The sequence below is a fragment of the Ochlerotatus camptorhynchus genome, unplaced genomic scaffold (assembly GCF_037179485.1).
Source record: "Ochlerotatus camptorhynchus isolate MF236.1 unplaced genomic scaffold, CSIRO-AGI_Acam_v1.1 ptg000442l, whole genome shotgun sequence".
Lineage (NCBI taxonomy): Eukaryota > Metazoa > Arthropoda > Insecta > Diptera > Culicidae > Ochlerotatus > Ochlerotatus camptorhynchus.
Window position 1 is genome coordinate 645,095 of NW_027040928.1, and position 26,777 is coordinate 671,871.

Below are 26,777 nucleotides of genomic sequence, written 5' to 3' on the forward strand. Positions count from 1 at the left end.
CATTGATACAGAATGAATCCCCATCTCTATAATTTGATAGTTTCACTCTTAGATGAAAACAATCGGAGGTTTCTATCTCTCCTTTCCCTCATTGAAACTATATCATTTTTTCTATCATGATAGATGGGATAGGGTTTTTAACATGATAGACTGAGAGATAATCTATCAAATAGAAACTTACCGCTGGGATAGGCCTCTATCTGACAGATGATATTATTACCATTTCTCAGATAATTTTGATGCCTGTGAACGGACACCATACGGTACGTTGTTCAGGTGGAGTCCACTTACCTTATGAGGAAAGATTTGTTGAAATTGCTGCAGCTGGCGTATCGGATAAATTCAGTATTTTTACATATTACTCAATGTATTTACAACTTAACGTATGACCTTAGTAGCAAATATTTGTGTAACGATTAGCTCATTAAATGAAGGTTAACAATTTTGATCGTATAGGTCGAAATAGCTTTGTGCACTTTTTTTTTTTTTTTGACTAGTTGATATCAATTCACTTAAATTTGTTTTTACTCAATTGCCTACATAAGCTTCAATCACGAATTGATTACTCTAAATAGCACTAGAAGCATCACCATTGAAAACGTCACCAGGTGCAATCGTATCGCGAAAGCAGCGGATTTCTCCGCACTCAATATCCGATCCCGGAACGTCTTTTGTCGACTGACTTTCGTTTCGACGCTGTTTGGATACGTTTCGCCCAGAAATATCGTCGGCGGTTCATCCATGATTGTGATTTTACCTGCTCGAAGTGATAAAAAAAACGTTAATCTTTAAGACATTGATCATTTCGTTTATGAGTGCTACTTAGTTTCCTCTGAACTCGGACTCTCCTCTCGGAAATCCCGACCGTATTTTTGGCCACACAGGTGTAGTTTCCAAAGTCACTGTCCTTCAGCAGGTGAATCTGAATCTGCATTTTCACACTGTAGCTGCTGTCGGCGAATTGTTTTTCCTCCATGATACCTGCCGACGAAATGGAAAATGTCTCAATCACACACCTCAAACACACCTGAATGCATCAATTAGCCATACCGGGAAGGATGGTTTCCGAGTTGCCCTTCATCCAATAGGTTATGGGATCCGGGTGGGCCTCGACGAAGCATTCCAGCAAAACGCGTTGCCCTATTTCGGCGGTAAACTGCTCGCTTGGCACCCTCACTATCGGCGTGACTGTGTGTATGTTCACGGGGACATAAAAAACGATTCATAATTAGTGCTGCTCTGTTTTCGGGGGCAATTTCGGGATCCACCCCGCTCCCATTCTTACTTTCACTTTGGCACAATACTTACAATCGACCGTCACCATGATCCGTTTGCTCACGATTGGCGACACACCATTCGACGCTATGCAATGGTACGCACCGGCATTGTGGCGCTGAATGTTGTAGATATTCAAAACAGACCCGTCGTGGGTGGCGTTTGCTTTGAGGGGGAGAAGGGGGGGGGGACCAGAAAAAAAGTTTATCGCTAATAAATTCATCGCAATGGACTAATTAAGGGAACAATCGTAAGTCTGTGAATGTGTGTGTGTGTGTGGGGTGAGAAGGGAAGGAACGGGTTGGATAGACTTACTTCCCAAGTGTTCCACAGCACTGAGGGCCCTTTCGTTGCCGGAACGCTTCCACACGATGGACGGATCTGGAACGCCCGTCGCAACGCAGGTCAGGGTGATGTTGCTGCGCTCGGTGACTGTCATGTCCTGGCTGGTTTGGTCGTCAATAATGTCTGGTGGGACTGTGGGTGCGGGGGGAGAATTTTTAAACATTAATTTCATAGATGTCTTAAGCTACAAGAAGCGGCAGAAAAATACTTGGAATGCCATCGGAAATTCATGTAAAAGGGAATTCGCTTTCAGATTCCCGGTTGGGATTGTACCTGGGGAACTAAATTAAATTTCGAGCCCTTACATGGCTGTAATGAAAGTGGAAATGTTGAGTGACCAAACTCAATGTGACTTGACTAGGGACCTACTTTTGCTGCTTGCTCAGTGGCAACAAGAATACCTAACCAGGCAGACAGCAATGGTGTAACGTCTTGCGGCATTTCCCTTTCCATTTCTCTTTGGTGGCGTTTTCTCTGACGGCATCATCTAATTACTAATAATCATTAATTTAATTCTGGTTTTATGGCTAGCTCCACCACGTTACATTGAAATCGAATTTGATATTCAGCTAAGATTTTGTATCGTTTTTCTGGACACTATTCCATGCAAACCTGACTTCACTTATTTACATCATAGCCTATTGAAGTTTTTTGCACGTTCAAATAGATCAAAAGTAGTAGTAGTAGTAGTAGTAGTAGTAGTAGTAGTAGTAGTAGTAGTAGTAGTAGTAGTAGTATATCATCAAAAATAGCAGGTGAACATCAATCTGTTAATCACCACCCCAAAGCACAAACCAAGGAGACCGATAAATGTCATGCCAGACCTCTTCATCCCATCTCCAAAAAGGAGTTCATAATTAGAGACGCAATGAAGAGGGTGAAAGTGCTGCCACACTGCTGCTGCCGTGGGTAACCATTACTGTGGTTACCACGGTGGAAATTCCGCACGTAGTATGTGTTTACACTGTAAATTTAAAACGACACATCTGCGGTTATTGAATAAGTTTTAAACGTTCTAAGCTGAGTGATGTGAAGTAATTTTTTTTTTCAAAGAGGGCAGCGCTCTTCTTCCTTGTCTCTAATGCTGGTGCTGCTCGGGTTTAGAAAGGTATGCAGTGAATTTAGAAGAACTAAAATTCCGGAAATTCAACGCGTGACACTGACAACATTTAACAAAATTGGCCAATAGATTCCTATTCTTCTATCAGGCTATCAACATATTTGTAGTGCACTTCACTCTTTGTCAAACTCTTATTTTTTAATCGAATCTGCTAATCGTGGCTCTTCCATTGTTTGTTTACGTTCGTAAATTTATGAAATAGAGTGAAAAAGCATAATTAAACCCTTTTTTGAAAAAAAAAAAAAACTACAAGGGACAGGAGCTGAGCTCGGACCCGGTGGTGGCCGAAGTAGATTCGCGGTTAATAGATTTCAAGCATCCCGGCGAAACTACCATCGTGTTGAATGGAATCGGTTCCAGCACTGTGTCGACACCGCCGTCGACTACGAAGTAAATCCGGACGCCCCCGAAGACGTTGACCGATGCCTGCTTTCCTTGGAGGAGGTGATATCACGAGCCAGGGAACAACACGTGCCAGTATCTAGACAGGTGATCAATACTCTGAACCTTGATAGTCCCACTAAAAACTTTATCAGACTCCGTAACACCATGCGTAGGCAGTACCAACGTACTGAACTGCCTGCCTTAAAGACTCATTGCAACCGTCTAACAAAAATAATCCAAGCCAGGATGATGGATCTCAGAAATGAGGACTTTAGTAAAAAAAATGAGCTCTCTCCCAGATTGTGCAAAGCCCTTCTGGAAGCTAACTAAAATCCTTAAAAATAAGCCAAGACCCATTCCCCCACTTGTGCCGTTGAATCAACCCAATGATTCAGTTGCTCATCTGATAACCCCTGAAGAGAAGGCTGATGCTATAGGTCAACATTTCGTCAGCTCGCATAATCTCGGACTGAACACGCCTAGTCCATACGATATTGCAGTTGCGGTAAATGCAACCAACCTCCAATTCCTAACAACTTTCCTGTGGAATCTGTGACTACGGCAGACGAACTGTTGGCCTATACCAAATTATCTAAAAATATGAAGGCCCCAGGCTTCGACCAAATCCTGAATCTGGAAATCAAACACCTGAGTTTTAGATTCTTCAACCATCTGGCACTGATTTTTAATCAGTGCCTAAGATTTGGCTACTTCCCCTCGTGCTGGAAGTCAGCTTAAGTTCGGAAACCTGGGAAAGATCGATCCTCTCCTTCAAGTTACCGACCCATCAGCCTTCTCTCAGGGTTATCCAAGCTGTTCGAAAGAGCAGACCACCGTCGACTCCTGGCATCTGCCGAAGAAAACAACGTATTGCTCGAGGAGCAGTTTGGCTTCCGTAAAGGTCGTTCGACTGTTAACCAGCTCACTCGAGTAACAAACATTCTCAGACGGAACAAGTCTGTATCTAAAACATCTGCCATGGCATTGTTGGACGTTGAAAAATCGTTCGACAATGTTTGGCATGATGGCCTGGTCTACAAATTGCAGCGATACGGTCTTCCAATCTGCCTAGTGAAAATAATTAAAAACTACCTTTCGGAAAGGACATTCAGAGTCGCTCTCAATGGCATCACATCAGATGCTTTCCACATTGGTGCGGGTGTCCCACAGGGAAGCATCCTTGGCCCCATTCTATTCAACCTGTTCACCACCGATATGGCGGCTCTCCCTAAAGGTTGATCGCTGTCTCTGTTTGCAGATGACACATGCATCATCTTTAAGGGTAGGGTCATCAGAGCTCTGACCGCCAAGCTTCAGAGAGGCCTAAATGTCCTGTCAGAATACTTCAACAGCTGGAAGATCCGTATCAACGTGGCAAAGACCCAGGTCATCTTTTTCCTCATTCCAAATCACTCAGACTTGTTCCGTCTGAGAATAATAACATCAAATTGAACGGCACAATGGTGGAATGGCCAAAAGAGATAGTATACCAAGGCCTTACACTCGACAGCAAGCTGCTTTTCAGGGAACACATTGACAAAACAAAAACCAAATGTAACATCCTGATGAGATCCTTATATCCACTCATCAACAGGCGATCCACTCTGTCCCTGAAAAACAAGCTTGTTGTCTATAAGCAAATAATCCTTCCTGTAATAGAATACAGGGTGCCAATCTGGGAGTGTTGCGCCAAATGCCATCACCTCAAATTACAAAGGATCAACAGTCTTCCACGAATGAGGAACTCTGAGGTCCACCGCCTGGCTGGAGTTATGGAGAACAGCTACCATGCAAAGGTTCAGAGATTGCTGTAGGCAATCCGATCAGCTGATCATTAGGAATCTGGCACGTTAGGTTAAGCTTTAGATTAAGTAGGTAGCTTATCAAATTTTTAAATTCAATCAAAACACCCTCCCCAAGGGGTATTCTGCAAACTAGTCGAAAACGCAAATATTAAATTAGAACAGCAAATGAAAAAAGATGAAGAGCCAGGTAGGCTAATCAATTAAAATGTTCAATCATAATCAACAGAAGCAAACATAATTTTACTACTACTGCGCTAAATCAAACGAGTAGAAATTCGGAAATTCGGAAATTCGAATAGCTGGAAAAATCTCGAATAATTGGACTTTTAGGCATCCCTAGAAAATAGAGTAATTTCATGTTTTTTGGTGGTCCTTCAAAAATATTGAACAGCAGAATTGCAATCAGCAAGTGGGACCCAAGAACCAAAAGTGGTGCGATGCTAGTTTTCATTGCTATGACGACGACTGAATTAAGAGGCTTAGAAGCAGAGGGGTGTAGCAGCGCCAGTAGTGTAGTGGTTAGTGTGTTTATCTCTCACCCCAGCTGGCCTGGGTTCAATCCCAGTTGGCGACGCCAGGATGTTCTGAGGCATAACAACTCTAATCACGCCTTCCTTCGGAATGGAAGTAAAGCCGTTGGTCCCCGGTTCATGAGTTGATGGGTTGATATGTAGGGTCCAGGTGTGGGAGCTGCCTCCCTGACGTCGGTAGCATTGGTGCTCAGCACGGAAAACAAGATCGACGGAAAAAAAGCAGAGGGGTGAAAGTCAATACTCCTTATCGATTTCCTATTTTTAAGGCCATGGCTTCACTAACCTATTCCGCACTATTTCTGCTATGCTCTTCTATCATCCAGAACAACAAACGTATCAATGAATGTGTTTGCCGTCGAGTTATTAACGAAACAGAAAGTCGATGAAGAGAATCGATCAAAATAACTTGCACCCCTGCTTCCAAGTTTGGTTACAAGATAACAACTCTGAAGAGTATTTTGTGTGGACGTTGGTGGCGTGTGGTTCTGAATATGGCGATGAGTGTGCAAAATGTTACGCAATTTCATCGCCCCTATTCGCACACGCCCGAAGATCGAAGGCGAATGTCACTTCGACTTGTTTCGTATACTAACGACTCTCTGATGACAGTGTTGGGGAAGCAGCAATGCTGCATCGACATGATTCGTCTAGAAATGATTATCTGATGGCTGTGTTTGGGGAAGCAAAATATGCATGTACGTAATTGGTGGATTTGTTAGTTATTTCGACGCTTTTGGATAATGCTTGAAATTTACTACTTTTTAAATAGTTTCTTGTTGGAAATCAACAGTCAAAAGCACTGTTATCGATGCGTAGAAATATTTCTGATCGATTGTTGATAAAATAATTAAAATTGTTTCAAGGGGCAGCTGAGTTATTACGGTCAAAATCTCTCATAATTGCGTTACATGTTCCATTATCGGTTTTCATAAAGTGCTCTCCCATATAGAAATCACAGACGTAGCCCTACGTCAAAAATTTAAAGCAATAATGTTGCTCGGTTGGGAAATCCTGCTCTAGAATTCATTTTTATTTTCTATAGAAACACACTTGTTCTTGGTTATCCCTTTTGGAATTCTCTAGAATGGCTCTTTTGTTCTCTAGATTAACTCAGGTGGTTCACCGAACTATGGGATTGATTGGTTGCTTTTGGTTAGTGATATTTGGCAATCTCGCTTGGAATCCTGTAGAACCACAATGGAGATTCATTTCTTGAATTAGTATTGAAATTAACGAGAGTCCATCGTAAGGCTTTTGAGTACCTTTTTTTGAAAACATTAAAAAACCTCCTGGGTTTCTGATAAATTCCTATTTGAATAATACAGAACTCAATTTTGAATTCTTCTCGATTTCCGATTGTGATTCATACAGAGAAAAATAGTGCTAGTGATTTACGTGGATGAGCCTTTCATTCATGAAGAAATATGCAACGCTTTTAGCCGTTCGGCCTAATTTTCTTATTCGCGTTCGTTAACTTAAAATTCAAACCTTAAATCAAATCTTGTAAATACAGTGCAGTTATTCATCATACTTATCGAGTTCTCGGTAAGATGCCCATCAAGCCGTACAGCACTGGACATATAAAAATAATGGACCGTGATTTTATTGTGTCTCAATGAAAGTTCCATGAGCTGTAATTATTCATTTTTTGCATCAACATGTTTGATGTTTTAACTTCAGTTTTGCTGTAATATGAAGTGATGTTTTTCTAAAGTAGTTTTCTACCAAAAAATATGAGATAGTGCTTGAACAAAAGGTAAGTTGATAAATATATTCTATGGAACTCAGCTTTGAAAGACTAATTTTTGATATATTTCTTGTGTTTAAGCTGGAGAAAGCATTGTGTTTGGGACTGAACCACCCAGAAACTACAACCCTGTTCTGCTGCATAGCTGAAGGAAACAATACCGAGAACGAGGAAACAAACCACGGCTATTCTACAGCATCACCATTACCTACGATCGGTCGGGAGAGCGCCAGATGAGATGTCCATACGAGGTAGGAAATTGCGGCAATCGTCACGGTTGGATATCCCATCGGAGATGAACATAGAAATTATTAGCTTAAGTTTGTGAAAAGTAAATTGTGTAGTAATTGTGAATAAATGTAGTTTTTGTAAACTGTGTTTCACCAACTCGCGAGTGTTGTGTTTGGAAGGAAGAATACTCGCTGGAATTATCCCTGTGAAACACAACCCATACGAGTTACATTTTTGGATTCCCCGAAACACCAACAACAACAGAGTCCCCAATCAGTGTTGGAGTCGACACGGATGCTCCACTGCCACCATACATCGAAGGAGGTAAGCCGGCTATCCAACACATTGGAAGTTGCTGCTGGCTATTTTCACCGTCATAATCTCACTTTTTGATGATCATCATTGATGACACCTGAGGCTGACAGTAAGTTGTCTCTTAATGCCTTGCAGTGTGTGATTTAAGTAGCTGAAGCAGTAGTTAAAAGAATTAATTTCATTATAGTCCTTTCCCGCGTCGAAAATAAAGGTTATTGCGTGCCCCTAGGAGAAGTTCAGAGAATTTGAGGAATATTGTGGTATGATATGCCAAGAACCTAGGCCTAGGAAGGCTATGCCTAAAGATCATAAGAGCAGTCCCAAACCCAAAAAAATCAGGAAATCCCAGAATTTAGAGAGGTTTAAAGATCTGCAAAGGTTAGCAGGCCTCCCTTAGCTCAGTCGGCAAAGGTGCAGCTACAAAGCAAGAACATGCTGGAGGTGGCTGGGTTCGATTCCCTGTCTGGTCTAGTAATTTTTCGGGTTGGAAAATTTCTCGACTTTCCTGGGCATAGAGTATGATTGTACTTGCCACACAATTTTACTTTTGCAAAAACTGTACCGGTTTCGAAAGCTCACAATTAATAACTGTGGAAGTGCATCAAGAACACTAAGTTGAGAGCACGCAATAAGCTACCCAAGTCACCATCAAGCCCGTTAATTCACCTTTTTGCATTATAAGGCTGATACACGGCTAACATAGGGCATGCTAAGCTTTATATTAACCGCATATTGGCCTTATACTGCAAAAAGGCGAACAAGCGGGCTTGTTGGTTACTTGGGTGATATGCGATAAGCAATAAGCTTTAAATGCGAAGAAGAAGAAGAAGAAATAAAGTTATTTTTAAATTCTGGATAGCTTCGAGAAACTTTAAGAAGTTGCGGGAATTTCAGGGAACTCCAGTGTACTCCTAATAATTTTAAGAAAACTGCAAACATAGTTTAAGAACATTACAGATATCCGGAACGCGTAAGGCTTTATTTATTAATTTTTGTCAAATTAGTACCAAGAACTTCAGTAGAAATGCGAGAACTATAGTGTAGCTTCAAAAACATCACGGAAGTCAGAGAATCTGAAGGCAGTTCACTTAAATTTCAGCAACTCAACAGGAATTCCGAGAAACTCAGGCAATTTCCGACAAATCTCAGAAAAGTTCCGGGAAGTCCAGAAAGCTTCAGAGAAGTTTTAACATTCTGAGGCAATATCATTGTTTTCTGCGATTTTCCAAGTGCTTCAAGGAAGGTCAGAAAGCTTACGGGCAGCGCCATTAATTAATTGCTGGATCTTTTCAGAATTCCAGAGACGTTATGGGTAATTCCGAGAACTTCAGTACTTTTCAAAAGTTTCAGGAATATTACGATGTTTTAAGGGAAGTTCCATAGATATAAAGAAAATTTCTGGAACTTTAGGGAAGTTCCGAAAGCCTCTTGAAAATTGGAATTGTGTCATAAAGAACCGAAAACTTCAGGGAAGTTTAGGGAAGCTTAGAGATTATACGGAAAATTCCATTGAAAGTCATGGAGTTTCGAAAAGTTGTTTTAACTTCAGGAAAATTGCAAAAAGTTTTATAAAGAACTGACAAGTTCAGGGAAATTGTGTGCACATTATTGAAGTTAAGAGATCTGTATGGTATTTATATTAACCTCAGAGCAGCACCGGAAACTTCACAAAAGTCTAAACTTTCGGGGAAATTTTAAGATCTTGAAGACTTATTTAGTTATTATGTGCGGATTTTTCAGTTTTCAAGAAAATTTTTAATTTTGATCATCGTCAACGTTTCTATCCATCTTCTTCATAGCTAGTTTAATTTTCTGATAGTGTAGCTCTCAGATCTTCTTTGAGGTTGACACAATTTTTCTGATATTTATAGAACTGCTTTGAACTTCTCCGATCAGCCCCGAATTTTGCGAAGCTTGCAAATTTTCATTTTTTTCCAATGGCAAGATCTGTAAAGTTCGTGCAATTTTTCTGATTTTAATGGAACTGCTCTGAAGCTCTTTGATATTCAGAAAAGTTCGAGAAATTTTTATGATACCCATGAAACTACGCTGAAGCTATCTTAAAACTTCCCGATAGCTGTCGAAGTTCTTGGAATTCCCTGAAGTTTTCGAAGCTTTCTTGATTTTCTTACAATTTTCACGAAATTTCCCAGAATTTCTTGAAGGTTCCCACAATTGTTTACATTAAGTTCTCAAAATTTTCCAGACTTTCTCGGAGCCTCGTAAAGGTTCCCAAAATTTTTCTGACTCTTATGGAACCCTTTGAAGTTTTCTGGACCATGTTCCATGAAATTTCATGGTTTCAAGGTTTCTGACCTTACATAGAGCTCTATAAACTTACGTGAAGTTTTCTGAAGTTTCTCGAAGTACTTGTAAAGTTACTTAAATGTTCTTGAAGTCTTGAAGTGTCATGAATATCTGATCTTCTTATTTCTCGATTTGTTTTTTCTGAAGTCCATGGATCTACACTGAAGTCCTCGGAATGCACCCTTAAAGATCATGAATCTTTCCCAAAGTTCTGAACTTTTTTGAGGTCCAAGGAACTTCCCTAAAATTTTTGATAATTATCTGAATATTTTGGATATTCCTTAAAGAAACTTGAACAACCCTGAAGCAGTTTGAGTTGTGCTGAAATTTATGGAAATTACTCTTAAAAGCACAGAAGATCCCTGATTTTCTTCTGGTCTTCCTTGAATATTAAGAATGAACTTGAAAGGATTCATTATTGCAGGCTGATGCTGTTTGATGTATCGTATGACCGGTTTTGGTATAATTCAAGTTCTACCCGTTTTCCCGAGGGTATCTGGAACATAACGCAGAGTGCCCAAAGCAACTGCTATATCTCAAAATGTTTCAAGAAGATTGATATCCACATTGAAAGGGTTTGGGATGGACACTGAAAAACTAACAAAAATTGTAGAACAAAAACTTTTGGTCATTTTTATATGTTTTCGATACTTCCTTGAAGCTCGTGGAACTTCCATTAAAATCTCTAGACTTCCCTGAATATTCAAGAGGCACTCGAATATTCTCTTACGTTTCATAATGTTTCAAGTAGTTCCCGGAACTTCTGTAGGGTTCCTTTATTATCCTGATATGCATGGAACTTCATTGAAGACCCCGCATGTTTACATAAATTGTCAGAGCATTCCTGAAATGCTCGAAATAATTCATAATTCTTCTGAACTTTTTGAAAATTACTTAGACTAATTAATGGAACTGCTATGAAAATTTCTGATCTTCCACGAACATCACATTCATTAGGAAGTTCTCTGGACTTCCCAGGAATTCCTTGAACTTCTTAAAGTTTCTGAAAATGTTGCTGACGTTCATGGTGCTGTCCTGAGTTCATTGAAACTGATGTTAACAGATATTTCTTCTCGAAAGTCAGAAAATCCTTGAAGTTATTGTGACAGTCTTAAGATCTTTGAGCTCTCCTGATAATCGCTAATCCTGAGGTGCTTGGATCTTCTTTAAAGTTTCCATAAGTTTCCTCAAGTTCTCTGAACTTTTCTGAACGTTTCTTAGCTTTTGGGAAGCTCTCAGGATATCCCTGAAATTTCTGCGGTTTCCTTGAAGTTGATGGAACTGCCTTGAAATTCACGAAACTCACCTGAACTGTCCGAAATTAAACAAAATTTCGTTTACTCGGTATTTCCATTAGGTGCTCAGAACTTTTTCAAAGTTCCAACAATTGTTGTTGACCACCCTGAAGTTCTCTTAGATTTCGTTACTCTTCTGATGATGTTCTAGAAATTACCCTGATCTTAATAAACCCATAGAGGTAACTCTAAGACCAGAAGGTCCCGAAGAAACGAGCTCAACTTTTTGGCTCAGCTCTGGTTCTATCTTTGGTCCCAAGCTAATCGATGCACCTCTCGAAACATAGGAAAATCCACGAACCCCTCATTTTATCTGTCAAACTTTCATAGCGAATCAAAACAAACATTGTTTAGTACTTGAATTTTGACTAGATCGTTAGTTTCGTATTGATTGTTGATAAAACTGCTCTAAAAATTTCTACGCTTCGTGATGTTTTCTACAGCATGGTGATTTTTTTGACGTTAGACTACGTCTTTAATTTCTATACTGGGGGTCACATTAAAAAATCAAAATTCAGACACGTAACGAAAAATCCCAAACACGGACGTAACGATAGAGCGCAAATCGAACACACGACACATTGCGCATGCTCACATGAGCGAGCTCAATGCTCGGTTGACCACTCACCATTTCACCAATCAAAGGAAGGGAGGAGAAAAGCAGCGGTAATAAAAACGCTTGCCAAATCGTTTTCTTCGTCATTTACTTTCGAGCAACGGACGGATAAGCATCGGACACGACGTATGAGTGGAACGGCACGCATCGTACCAAAACGAAGACGACGACGAATGCACCCACATCAACCGGAGGAAAGGTTTCCCGCAATAGCCAGCATGACTGGGCCGCCGTCATCCGGTCGGCATCTACATGCACTGGTGTGAAAGAGCCAAGTAGCGCTAGTTGTTCTTTCACAACAATCCAATTCAATGCCGGCCGGAGCACGTTTTGGTCTGGTGTGAATGCTGTTATATACTTGCAACCAGGAACGCTCTGACGAAAAATACTCCAAAAGAGAGGGGCCTAATGAGCTATTCTGCAAGTATAAACAGACTGTAATTCAGTGAACGTGATCAGTTGCAATTCCATTAGCTGCGGGGACAGTCGTCACAACTAATTGGAAAGACCCATAAAGTGAGCGTGGACATTGGAATGAAAAGCATCACCAACGGTACCGAAACCGTTCGAACGTTACACAGCTGAGTTTGACTACAATGATCACCTGCGTAATGCTGCTGCCAGGAAAGCCAACCGAGCACGCTGTCTCTGGAGATACCCAAGTACACCAATTTGTTCGCTTCGATCCAAAATGGCAATTTCATTTCCTACGAAGATGGTCACCACAAATTTGGTAGAACTCTGAAGGACGCATCAAAGGCTCTCTGAGTAGCTTCGCCATCTTTTGGACGTTCCACTGCAGTCGTTTCGTTAGGCTGACTACAACATTGATCACCTGCAAAATTTCAACCGCTGTGCAATGGTGTAAGTACGCCATCCAGAAAGTACCAGCATGTAAATCTTTTTGATCCCAAATGGCCTTTTTCACGGCCACTATATATCTACGCTGTAGAATTTATTTTAAGGTCTCTAGATGGTGGGTAAAACTGGTTCACAAAGTTGAAATATTTTTGAATCATGGAGAGAAATAATAGCAAAGAATCATCAATCAGTGCCAATAGCAGTGTTCGAAAAATCACGAAATTGATTCTCCGTGAAAGACTAAACTAGCGTAAATCATTCAGCTCTAAACCTTTCCGCAGACGTCAATTGGTAGCACGTTTATGTGTTTTGTGTTCTCCATACACAGAAGCAAATACAACAAATAGTGCCAAAATAAAAGGAGCACCAGTACCAGCGATTAGTACCAATTTGTTCCGTACCCTCCAATTCCAACAACCCTTTCAATGGAAACCAGAAAAAAAGTTCTTTTCAGGGCCACCATTTGAAAAACTGATCTCTGAGTTGTTTTTATTTTCCTGAATTTAATGGAACTGCCCTAAAATTTCAAAATTCACCAGAAGTTTTCGGAACTTTCCTGAAGTTCTGATGATTTTCTTGATTATCATGAAACTGCCCTAAATTTTCAGAATTGTCCAAAGCTACGTAACTTCCCTAAGATCTTTGAACTCAACTGAAGTTTTTGCAACGGAAGCTCCTAAAGTTCCTTAAATTTTCCTGAATTTAATGGAACTGCTCAGAAACTTTTGGATCATCACTGAAGATTTCGAAACTTTCCTGACGTTTATGGTACTACCCAGAAGCTATCGGATCCTACATTAAAGATCATTAATATTCCATGTTGTTCTGGAGTAACCATGAGTAACCACCATGAACCGTTTCATCAGGCGGCATTTCACTGAAGAGACAACAAAACCTCACTTCCAAGATCCTGCCCAGATCCTTTCCTCAACCATGTCAACCCTCTAACCTTGAGTAAACCAGGAATAATTGATCCCATCTATTCTAGACGTACATTTAAGCAACATTTTAAGTTTCAAAAATGAATTATAAATGCGGCTCCGGTGGTGTAGTGGCAAGCGTGATTGCCTCTCACCCCAAAAGGCCTGGGTTCAATACCAGTTGGCACCCCGGGGTTTTCTGAGGCATAAACTCTCTGATCACGCCTTCATTCGGAAGGGAAGTAAAGCCGTTGGTCCCTGGTTCATGAGTTGATGGGTCGATAGGTAGGGTCCAGGTGTGGGAGCTGTCTGTAGCATTGCTACTCAGTACGGAAAGCAAGATCGACGGAAAACAAATCATGGAAAAAAAATTAACTATTGGCTCCGTAAAGTTAACGCAATTGAGCCTTCCAAATAAACAATCAACTACATTTAGGTAGGAAAAATCCGATCACGATTCCGGTGACCCCATCAAAACGCAATCAGTGTGTACTAGTTGCTAAACCTCCGCCACAATATCCCTTCGTAGGGAAGACCTAAAACTACAACTGTAAATGATTATGATTAAAATTTTAACACCACCCACGCGTTTGCCTTTGTTCACGGCCTCCAATTCCCCTAACAGGCCACCACAACCTCCCACCTAACGCCACGTCGATTTTCTTACTTATGAAAGTTCCCCAAAACATCAGTCCTAAGCCGCTAATCCCACCCACCACTCTTCAGCAGTATGTAATGGCATTTCAGCATTAGGCATTGTGGTCTTCAAGAGCTGGCCGGCCCCTTCCTTGGGGGCAGTTAAAGGTAAATTATTATCCTATCTGCAGGCACGCGAGTCAGTGATTAAAGGAATTTGTAGTAATAATATGCCGCCACACTTCGAAATTCTCCGTTTTGATTGTTTGACTTGGTGGCGACGTGTTTACTACGAGGGTGAAAGGTGACAAATTTAGCCCCGACTCACCTACGACGTTCAGGTAGCCCGTTTGGCTCTTCATCGGGTCGGTGTTGATCTGGCACATGTACCAACCCTTGTCGGACTCCTTGATGTCCTTGATGCGCAACTGCCAGATGCGCTGCTCGGTGTGGGTTACGGAAACCCGCTCGCTCTTGGTAATTACCAGCGTTTCGATAGTCAGGATCGTCTGGGTGTCCACCCGAAGCCACGCGACCTGTAGGAAGAGATCAATCAATCTACTATTTGCAACTGCACTGGGTGCGTTTAACCTTCGCAATTAGTATAATATTCTACTTGGTAGCAGAAGTGAGAGGCGTAATTGTGCGGAAAATTACCTTATATTTGTGTAAATCGTGCACCGTGCACGTCATCACACCTTCCCGGCCGACCGGAACCGTCACATTAGAAATCGGCGCACTGAATTTGGGATCGACTGTGTGTGTGTGTGTGGTACACCAAGGCGGCGGCAGCAGCAATAGCATTGAGGTTGGAGAAAAGAATAAACAGGAAGAGAATAAAACGTCAATTAAATTGTTCCAACCCATGGATTTAACTCGGTGAAAAAGTGCAATATTAGTTCCGCAGGTTGTTTCGTTTGCCTTTTTCCTGTTTCGGCGGTACTGCAGTGATGCACTTTTTCTTGAAATTATAGCGAATTTTGCCCTCAGATACAAGTGAATGAGAATCCCAAAAATATTTTTCAGTGGCCAGTATAGCCCACCAAGAATCGTGTTTAAATTTCTCATTAAAATGCAACCTTTACGACTCTTCTCAATTTCAACAACCAAACCCCCAAATGCAAACACCGAACCGCGCGCCTCCTGGTGTCGTCAGACGTCTGACTTCCCACCCGGAAGTGGTGGCAAACCGTAATTATAGTTGCACTACTCCTTGCGTCGCCAGAACATTCACATGTATGCACTACCACCACCACCACCATCACCACCTGGGATATAGTTATCAAATGAACAACTTTATGACCGCAAAGCGAACCGTGGTGGTCGGTCGGTGGTAAACTAATAAGTGCAATGCCGGCAGAAATTGATTGATATAAGCTCGCTTCCTACCGTCGTCGCGTTCGTTGGATGAAGAAAGAGCTGTGGCGCGAGGATCGGTAGGTAGTTTGTGGCTTTCTGAGATCACAGAAGTTGAGCTGATTTTGTGGCTGCATGTGTGTGTTTGTTGTAATAAACCAATGACTCGTGGCAAATTACTGCAATTTGCCAATTTTCCCCTTCAACCCAGGACTTGCGACATTAGTGCGGGAGGATGATTGGTTGGGTTGGTTGCCATAGCCAACCATCAACTTCGTCTTAAGTAGGTAAAACAAACTTTCGAGATTGCTCGTTTGGGGTTAAGTATTCTGCTGAGTAGGTGGAAGAAAGTTCGTTTTCAACAGAGGGTGGCAGGTTCGATTCTGTGGTGATGATTCACTCATTTTTGATGCAGCTGCACTGATGCCTAGGGTAGGTGTGTATAAATCGCGCCCTTTGAATTTATATGAATCTAACATTAATGTAATGGACAATCTAAGCAATTAGTAAGTTTTTACTAGGTTTCGATCCAGGCGGCGACCTGACCGACGACGCCAACAACTGCTCTTGAGAAGGATTCGATATGGTTGATGGAGTCCTATTAATGAATATATTAAGTCCGATGTTTTCCGAGTATTTTTTCTTGAAGTGTAGATTTTTCGTTACTTTTCCAAAACACCAAAAATTCTGGCTTAGACCTTAAAATCTACCAAGATTCCAGGGTCTAGGAGTTTTATAAGGATTTTAGATCCTTAAAATATAACATGTAACACCTTTTAGAAAATGTCTCCATTTCTTGAATGCATATTCAAGTTTGAGATCTCTCAAACCTTATTGTTACACTTTTATGAAATTTCTTGCTGAATATTCTTTAACAGTTTTCTTTTAACCAGGATCTTTAAATTTGTTTTCAATTATAGTCTCAGATTTTTTCATGGAATCAGGAAAATGTTTAATGTTTGAAATTACTGAATTATTTCATAGGATGGAACTTATCTTAGGATATCTTCATAAATTAATTGATTTGGCATTATCTTATCGTTATATTCTAACAAATCAAAAGCCATGATTATAGTTTAAAACTGAAACCTTCGAAATTCGATTTATTTGAAGTTGAAATCGCACAAAGTTAAAAATAGCGAAAATTTCCCATCCCATTCCGAGTACATTTGACTTTGTTGATATGTCGTCGTCGTCGAATAATTTACATGCTTTATACATATTAGGGTGGGTCATCATGATCATTTTTACAGAACAATATTCTTTGGTTACATCATGAGGTTCGAAACAACTGTACAAAATTTGAAGACGATTGAACCCGGCTTTCCGCATTGTGTTTGAAAGTTGTATGGAAATTAGTATCGGAAAGCCTACTTTTTGCGTTCAGGAACCACAATTCTGCTTGAACCATTTAAAAATTAAAGCTGTTCAAAGATCGATGTTTCGAATTAAATTCCAAAAATAAATTTTTTTTGCCTACACTGCACAGTGATCCAGAATTCAGAATTAGGTGGAAGAATATGTTTTGAGCCTGAAATTGAAACTGTAGACTAAAAGTGTATTCTACAAAGTTGTTGCTTAGCGGCGCCGGTGGTGTAGTGGTAAGCGTGATTACCTCTCACCCCAGCAGGACTGGGTTCAATCCTAGTCTGCACCGCCGGGATGTTCTGAGGCATAACATCTCTGATCACGCCTTCCTTCGGATGGGAAGTAAAGATGTTGGTCCCCGGTTCATGAGTTGATGGGTCGATAGGTAGGGTCCAGGTGTGGGAGCTGCCTTCCTGGCACGTCGGTAGCATTGGTGCTAAGCACGGAAAACAAGATCGACGGAAAAAACAAACCAAAGGAAAAAAAAAAAAAAAAAGTTGTGCCCTCATTTTTTCGACATTGATTTCTAGGGTGGTTCTTATTATCACTGAAATCAAAAATCAAACTGTTTTGTTTGTATTTATTGAATAAATACTGTATTACGGTGTACAATGCTGATTAAAACGAGTTGTCAAATTATGTGCTGGTTAAAAGCTCATTGAGATCAATAGATGCGGATATATTCCACTGTTTTCTCTGATCTGATTAATTTTCTTGTTAAAAACTGTATATACGTTGACTGTATTCTCCATTCAACGCCAGAAGTTTGACCTAATAACAAACTGAATAAGTGTAACTTGCACATACATTTTCGCTTTAATTTAACTGCTTTCAATTGTTTTAATAACATACTTTGTTAGACGTCTAATATTTTTTTTCTAGCTCTCTTATTAGATTTCATTGCATTACTTTGGATACAGTCAGCAGAATAGCTCTTATACCACTATGCGTCCATGTTTAATCGCATGCATTGTAAATGCTTTATAAACGACGTATAAGATTCATTATTCCACAACACTGGTTCAGTCTAACAACAAGACGAAACCAGTAGAGTAGTGGTTATCGTTTCCGCTTTCCAAGTAAAAGGTCGTGAGTTGTATTGCAAGCTCGTGCAAGCTTGTGTTCTACGCCTAATTAATTTAAAAAGTAATCATCGATCACATGACTCATGACAATGAATGCATTGATCTAGTTTAAAAAATAACCGAGCATCCTTTCCTTGAAATTTGAGGGGTGAAGAGGTAACATTGTTCTCGATGAATGAATTAATGATTCCCACAGGTCCTTGAAGAGCTACCCAACTAACAATTTCTCAATTCATTTATACAACCTCGAGCTGTATTCAAACGTTATACGATATGAGACAACCGTTACTCAACCTTTATACAAGCAAATCTGGCGAACTTAGTCAGCTACTTATGGCTGTTGGAACGGTCGGGAGAAGCTCTTATATTCCATATCCATGACCGCTTCTATACAGCTGATATCTTGCTATTTAGTTGTGTGTGAACTTGAAAGGCGGTTACTCAACCTTTACCCGATATCCAATAATCACTACACAGCTTTCTCTTGTCACCAGGTTAAATGTTGTTTACGCTTTTTTTTTGTTGGAGGGATTTATCATGTTTATTTTATCATGTTTATTTTACTGCGAATCAAATTAACCGAAATTAGCTACAAGCACACAACCAAATTATTTAACCCTGCACTGGTATCTGGAATCGAACTCGAGACGACCGCATTGGTAAACCTTGACACTACCAAATGTGCTGCGCCAACACTTTCAACTGATGTAAAAAAGTCAACATGCCCTTATTCAACAAAATCGCTGAGTAGAGGCTTTACAATAGTGCACCTGAATCACTTTTCTCGACTAGTTACTTCAGTTTTGTAAAACAGCAGAGTGAAAGCTGTGAAATTGCACACGTCTAAAAATAAACCTAACGGCGCCGGTGGTGTAGTGGTAAGCGTGATTACCTCTCACCCCAGCGGGCCTGGGTTCAATCCCAGTCTTCGCCGCCGGGATGTTCTGAGGCATAACATCTCTGATCACGCCTTCCTTCGGATGGGAAGTAAAGCCGTTGGTCCCCGGTTCATGAGTTGATGGGTCGATAGGTAGGGTCCAGGTGTGGGAGCTGCCTTCCTGGCACATCGGTAGCATTGGAGCTCAGCACGGAAAACAAGATAAACCTAGTTGTCTGTAAAAATTATTCCAAAGTAGCGCTAACACAGTTAATAAGCAGTACAGGTTGTTTAGTGGTTTTGAGGTTTATGTTATTCAGCAAGAGAGGTTGGTTATGTAAAAGCCATCAAATGAGTAACATATACAGTGGCTTTGCTTTGCAGCTACAAGTTGAAAGTTGATAAGCATGTGTATAAAAGTTTCATTAGCGTGTATTGGCTGTTGTTATTCAGTGCGACTGACAAATTGAATAATGGTTGTGGAAAAGTTGAGTAAACGCTCTCCAAAACTATTTGGCTAGCTTCTGCTTGTAGCTGTATCTGCAGCTTCTTTTCAGCTACTTTACAGCACAACGCTGCAAAATTTGTCTTATAAAACTGAAAATATTAGTTGGGTAGAGTTGCGATCGGGAGTGCTGATAGGTATTCACTTTCAAGCAAGCTTTTATTGATTATTGAGCTGCCCTTATAATGAATTCTAGGATAGCTCAGATGACAAGGCAAGCGGCTGGTGATCGGGAGGTACATGGCATGAATCCCATGCAACGGACATTGATATAATGTAATTCATTTTCTAATATCTGTCTGGTCCGTGCCACGTCAGAGATAATGAAAACAATCGCTGTTCCCCCGTCCCTTTTGTTGTCGGGTTAATTTTCATACAGTTTAATAATCGTTTAACAGTCCGAATACGATGCCTCCGAAAAACGTGTAACGGCAAGTTTACAATAAATTTAAAAAAATTGTGGGACCTTTAGAGTTCCTAGGGTTTGTAGATGGTTTTGATTGTAAAAATATTGAAAACTACTTTTTTAAAAAGCGAAAAAAGTTGTTACACGTTTTTTTGAAAAGTGTGTTTGTATGGTTTTGCAAGTGGCGCAAGATCTGTAATTTAGATTAATGGGCACAAATGTTCACAATTAGCCAGAAAACAGTCATGGTTCCTGTATATGGATCCTGGAGACAACGGAACGGTCCTCAAAAAATCCGGAACATCCGTAAAAGTGGTCAATCCATGAACCTGATCCTAGAGCACTGCGGTTTTTTTTTTGAAAACATTAGGAACTGTGATATAAAAAAATATTTGGGGTCGTGACATAAACATGTACCTGGATGGCCATGGGACCGTTCTTCGGAAGATCCGGAACATCCGTAAAAGTGGACAATCCATGAAACTGATCCTAGAGCTCCGCGTTTTTTCAACATTAGGATCTGTGATATAAGAATGAATTTGGGACATGGACTCAGATGGCCATCGGACCGTCCAGCGGAAGATCCGGAACATCCGTAATAGTAGTAAATCCACGATCCCGATCCTAGAGCTCCGCATTTTTTTTAACATTAGGAACGGTGATGATAGAAGCAATTTGGGGTTGTGACATAAACATGAACCTTGGATGTCCATGGGACCGTCCTCCGGAAGATCCGGAACATCCGTAAAAGTGGTCAATCCATGAAACTGATCCTAGAGCTCCGCAGTTTTTTTTTTACAAAAACACTAAGAACTGAGATGATAGAATGAATTTGGGATCGTGTAATAAAAACATGGACCTTGATGGACATGGTACCGTCCTCCCGGAAGATCGGAAACATCCGTGGTTTTCTTGAAAACGTTAGGAACTGTGATGTTAGAATGAATTTGGGATCGTGACATAAACATGAACCCAGATGGCCATCGAACCGTCCTCCGGAAGATCCGGAAAATCGGTAAAAGTGGTTAATGTATGGAACTAATCCTAGAGCTCCACGGTTTTTTTTTCGAAAACACTTGGAACTGTCATACATAAATTAATTTGCGGTCGTGACATAAACATGTACCTAGAAGGTCATGGGACCGTCCTCCGCAATTTTAAAAATGGTCAATCAATGAAACTGATCCTAGAGTTCTACGGTTTTTTTGGAAGGAATGTGGAACTGCGATATAAGAAAGAATTTGGGGTCATGACATAAACATGGACCCAAATGGCCATGGGGCCATCCTCTGGTAAGTCCAAAACATCCGTAAAAGAGGTCAATCAATGAAACTGATCCTGGAGCTCCACAGTTTTTTTTTCCAAAAACATTAGGAACTGTGATAAAGGGTGTCCACGATGAAATTGCCACACTATGAAATTGCTCTAACTTTTTAACCGTTGGGTAGAATTTAATGAAAATTTGGGTGGATTTAGTTCATAGTGCATTATTTACATCCTGCAAGTTTTAAAGTCCTGTGATCAAAACTCGCGGAAATGGAGTCAAAAGAACAGCTCGTGCGTGATAAAATCTTGCGCATTCATCACGAGAACAAGGATCTCTCGCATCGTTCCATCGCTAAAACGTTGGGAATCGCGAATTCCACGCTGTCGCGAGTGATTAAGCGGTTCGAGGAACGGTTGACCACCGATCGGAAGCCCAGAAGTGAAGGAAAAAGTATTCCGTACAACACCAAAAATCACAACCGCGTAGTTGGGGCCTTCAACCGAAATCCGAACGCCTCCGTTAGGGATGTGGCTAAGAAGCTGCACCTAAGCCGAAGTTTTGTCCAGAAGGCCAAAACTAAGGCTAGGCTTCGAACGTTCAAGGTACAAAAGGCCCCTAATCGCGACGAGAAGCAGAACAAGTCCGCCAAAACCCGTGCCAGGAAGTTGTACCTCAACATGCTGACGAAAGTTGAATGCTGCATCATGGACGACGAAACATATGTGAAGGCCGACTTCAAACAGATCCCCGGCAACCTGTTTTTCACGGCCAACGATAAGTTCAGCGTTCCGGAGCATGTCCGCACTCAGAAGATGTCCAAATTTGCGAAGAAATTCCTGCTTTGGCAAGCCATCTGCACGTGCGGGAAGCGGAGTGCACCTTTCGTGACCCAGGACACGATGAACGGACAGGTGTACATAAAAGAGTGCCTCCAGAAGCGGCTGCTTCCTCTCCTGAAGGCCCACAACGTCCCAACAATCTTCTGGCCGGATTTGGCCTCATGCCACTACTCCAAGGACGTGCTGAAGTGGTATGCGGACAATAAGGTCAATTTCGTGCCGAAAATGTTCAACCCTCCCAACACTCCGGAGCTCCGCCCCATCGAGAAGTATTGGGCGATTATGAAGCAGCACCTTCTTAAACGACCTAAGGTAGTGAAGACAGTCGAGGAACTGAAGAAAGTATGGGTTTACATGCAAAAAACGGTTGATTCACAGGTTGTGCAGAATCTTATGGCCGGGGTTAAGGCCAAGGTGCGGGCATTTGCGTATGGACTGTAAATAAAATACGAGTAAAATGGTAAAATGAAGTTTAATAGTTATTTCTCAATCCCTGAAAATTTGATGGCAATCGGATGAAAACTCGAATTTTGCGAATCAATTTTGTGTGTGGCAATTTCATCGTGGACACCCTTTATAAGAATAAATGTGTGGTCGTGACATAAACATGTACCTAGATAGCCATGGGACCGTCGTCCGGAAGATCAACAACATCCGTATAATGGTCACTCCATAAAATTGAGAGGTGGAAGCATTACTATGACGAGCACCTCAACGGTGATGCAGCACAAAACGAAGGTGGCACGGCAACAGACATTGGAGCACGTGCAAAAGACGACAGGCTACCGACCCCTGATCTTCAAGAAGTTGAGGAGAAGATCGGTCGGCTGAAGAACAACAAAGCAACTGGTGTATATCAACTACCAAATGAGCTATTAAAATACAGTGGTAAAGCACTGGCTAGAGCGCTGCACTGGGTAATTGCCAAGATTTGGGAGGAGGAGATATTACCGGAGGAGTGGACGGAAGGTGTTGTATGCCCAATCTACAAAAAGGGCGACAAGTTGGATTGCTGAGCGCTGCCTACAAGGTACTTTCCCAAATTATAATTTATTAAATTAATTTATATATGACAGTTCCAAGTGTTTTCGAAAAAACCGTGGAGCTCTAGGATCAATTCCACATATTGACCACTTTTCCGGATTTTTCGGATCTTCCGGAGGACAGTCCAATGGCCATCTGAGTCCTTGATTATGTCACGATCCCAAATTCATTCTAATATCACAGTTTCTAACGTTTTCAAGAAAACCACGGAGCTCTAGGATCAGTTTCATGGATTGTCCACTTTTACGGATGTTCCGGATCTTCCGGAGGACGGTCCCATGGCCATCCAGGTACATGTTTATGTCACGACCCCAAATATTTTTTTAATATCACAGTTCCTAATATTTTCAAAAAAAAAAAACCGCAGTGCTCTAGGATCAGGTTCATGGATTGACAACTTTTACGGATGTTCCGGATTTTTTGAGGACCGTTCCGTTGTCTCCAAGATCCATATATAGGAACCTTGACTGTTTTCTGGCTAATTGTGAACATTTGTGCCCATTAATCTAAATTACAGATCTTGCGCCACTTGCAAAACCCTACAAAAACACTTTTCAAAAAAAGTGTAACAACTCTTTTCGCTTTTAAAAAAGTAGACGACTCTATTTTCAATCTTTTTGCAATCAAAATCATCTACAAACCCTAGGAACTCTAAAGATACCACAATTTTTGAAATGCATTAAGAAATGGCTAAGTTATGACATTGCAAACTTGCCGTTACACGTTTTTTGTAGGCTTCGTAGTCGCCGTAAAGTTTTTTTACCCACCGTATTCGGAGTGTTAATAAATGTTTAATAATGTCATATCCCAAGTTGTACTTGCAACATCTTGCATGAAAAATAAAAAAAAATCCAGTTGTAAATAAGTTATATATTAATTGCTTTTAAAACATCTTGTTTTAGACGCGTTGTATTGATGTTTGTGAAGTATTCAACCTTTCTGACAAGCACTTGTTATCTTGAAGTTATAATTCGATAGTGCATGTCTCAATTACCAGTTTATAACACATTTATAACTGATTGTCTTTGGTGAAAACTGACTAGCCTTATGAACAACATGTTTTCATATGTCATTTTTAGAAACATGAATACATCTGAGATATCACTTATTGATAACATGTTATTAATAAGTTATATTTCAGTTATACTCATGTTTCAAAAATTACATATAAAAACATGTGGTTTATAAGGCTAGCAAGTTTTGATCAAAAACAATCAGTTATAAAAGGGTTATAAATAGGTAATTGAGAGTTGTCATACCTAATTGTAACTTCAATATACGATACAAGTAATGTTCTTGTTTTTCATGTTATAAACATGTTTTGATAACAATTATGAAATTTCTCAACGCATTCTACAAACTGCACTACAATATGGCTGACCATTGAAGCAATGAATAGAATGAATAAAACATTTAATTTGTGCTTTCAATATCCCATGTACGTTTTGTAAAAGAGAAAAGTAAGATAATTAAAAAATATAATTGATATTCTATTTGTATTCGTTTTTTGCAAAGTTGGGAAATTTTATCCAGGATTTTTTATGCAATTTATTTTTTTATATTAAGCTTTTTCTAAGAGCCACTGAGTTTTTTAGAGGTAGAATGTAAAGATTTACCATAAATTTGCAATAGCATAAATGTTTGCAGCACAGAATCTCAGTTTAAGGGGGTAGTCCACTCTGGCGGCATGAAAAATAGGTCATTTTCACGAATTGTTTTTGAGGGTAAATAACGATCAATTAAAAAAAAAATAGAATGCATGGTTTTGTCAATTGAAATGTCCTCTTTAATTGAGATTTTTTTTGGCGCGATTGGATGTCTCCTGTAGCCGCTGCACTAGGTTCCCCCAGGAGACCTCCCGTCTGAGTCATCGCGGGGCGGGACGTCTGGCGGTCACACCACTGGAGCTGGAACAACGATTTTTTTGTGCTTATTCTCTGATAGATGACCCAGTAGCCATTTTTGATTTGTTTGAAAAATAAAAATTTGGCGACGTTTTGAAAAACAGTCCGTTTTTGTACCCTAAAATTGGAGATAAAAGCTTGTATGTATGTAAGGTAGCCACCATCCCTTCAAAGATCTTGTCTTGTATGCAGCTCCACTTAATAGCAAGATCAATTTGAGCTATCGATCTGAATTCACAATATCGCTGTATGAAGGGCCAAAAACGGAGGGGTGGACCCGTAAGCAGAGACACTTACGCGAAATCCACGGGAATTTAAGAATCTCCTTCCAACGATACGATCCAACAAATCGAATAACGCAATTCGCAATACTTATTAAGCTTCCTACAGGATGGTTTGTTAAGAAGGGTGCGTCAATCTCACTGAAACTGTTGAAATAGAATTCACAACACCACAATCGAATCGGTAGGATAAAGAAAATGATAGTGTTTGTTCCCTTCTAGACTCCGGTTGTCATACCACTCCATCGTCCAATTTCAGGTCAATTGATACCCTGATGCCCCTCCCAACCCAGTATTTATTTGTATAATGAAAATATATGCAATGTGCAATGGAATATATCAGAACATTAATTATGAAATAATAAATATAATTTTATAAAGATAAAATAGTTGATATTCTGCACTGAAAATAATAAATATTTTACATATAATAAGATGCAGCTCTATGTTTCCTCAGCTCCCAATATCAAGTGGATGTAACACTGAAATTTCAAGGTTATATTAAGCAATTATATATTTTTATCTGTAATTATACTTGATATTATCTCTTTACAATAATGTAAGGATGTAAATGTAAGGTGTAAAGTGTGACTGATGACTGACAGGACTAACAATCTCCTCTAAATGATGCCATGCACAACGAAAAATATATTATATATTATAACCTGTATAAAAAAATATATGCATATAATGTATGTATTGTCACTACGTCATCCGCTTAATAATAATTTCGATGAGTACCCTAAAATTGGAAATAAAAGCTTGCACCAAAAATCCATTTTTGATTCTTTTGAAAAACGGGTACGTACAAGACTAGAAAAAAAGGTACTTAACTCGAAAATTCAATCGCTGTTTAAATCGAATGAACCGTTTCTAAAATACAGCGCCCGCGAATTTTAAAAACATCGATTAGAGATAATCACGGCAGCAGTTGGAACCACTAAGACACGCCGTTTCGCCGGTAACGGGCGGGTACTCCAAGCACTCACCTTGGAGCGTCTGGACACGAGTCCACTAATCGGCCTATAACTTTGGAACGATGTCACTTGCGGACTTGCGGTTAAGTCTATGTCAAAGTAGACATTCCAAAGTATTTTTTAGGCCAAAAAAAAAAGATTTTTTGAAATTTCCAGAGTGAACTACCCCCTTAAGCAATTTATTCGCACGATAAAATTCATCAGAAGAATAAGTTGTGTTAATTGATGATAAACAAATTCCATTCGTAGAAAGGATTACATTAATTTACATCATGTCAAATACAGTAGGTTACATTATAGTCATAAATAGGTTGCACCAGTCAAGAAAATGTTATGTATAGATCCCACCTCTTGCGCTTTTTTCGGTATATATAAGTTGTATATAAGTGACTAGACGTGAATGTTTACCGCTGATATTGTCATAAATAAGTTATGCAAACCCGTTTATGACAAATTGTGCTGTTTGGGATCTGCGTTA

The 26,777-nt window shown here is 40.2% G+C and overlaps 1 protein-coding gene across 1 annotated transcript in view; it reads right to left on the bottom strand.

The window, feature by feature from the left end:
* Window positions 1-547: 547 nt before the first annotated feature.
* Window positions 548-26,777, bottom strand: part of LOC135711781 (protein amalgam-like) — an 87,235-nt gene continuing 61,005 nt past the window's right edge. Inside the window, exons 2-8 of the mRNA XM_065234750.1 lie at window positions 15,048-15,145; window positions 14,719-14,926; window positions 1,591-1,752; window positions 1,309-1,440; window positions 1,051-1,188; window positions 823-981; window positions 548-757 (exon numbers count right to left, since the gene is read on the bottom strand). Of these exons, the coding sequence (XP_065090822.1) occupies window positions 552-757; window positions 823-981; window positions 1,051-1,188; window positions 1,309-1,440; window positions 1,591-1,752; window positions 14,719-14,926; window positions 15,048-15,145 (1,103 nt within the window). The 3' untranslated portion in view covers window positions 548-551. The remainder of the gene's footprint in view (window positions 758-822; window positions 982-1,050; window positions 1,189-1,308; window positions 1,441-1,590; window positions 1,753-14,718; window positions 14,927-15,047; window positions 15,146-26,777) is intronic.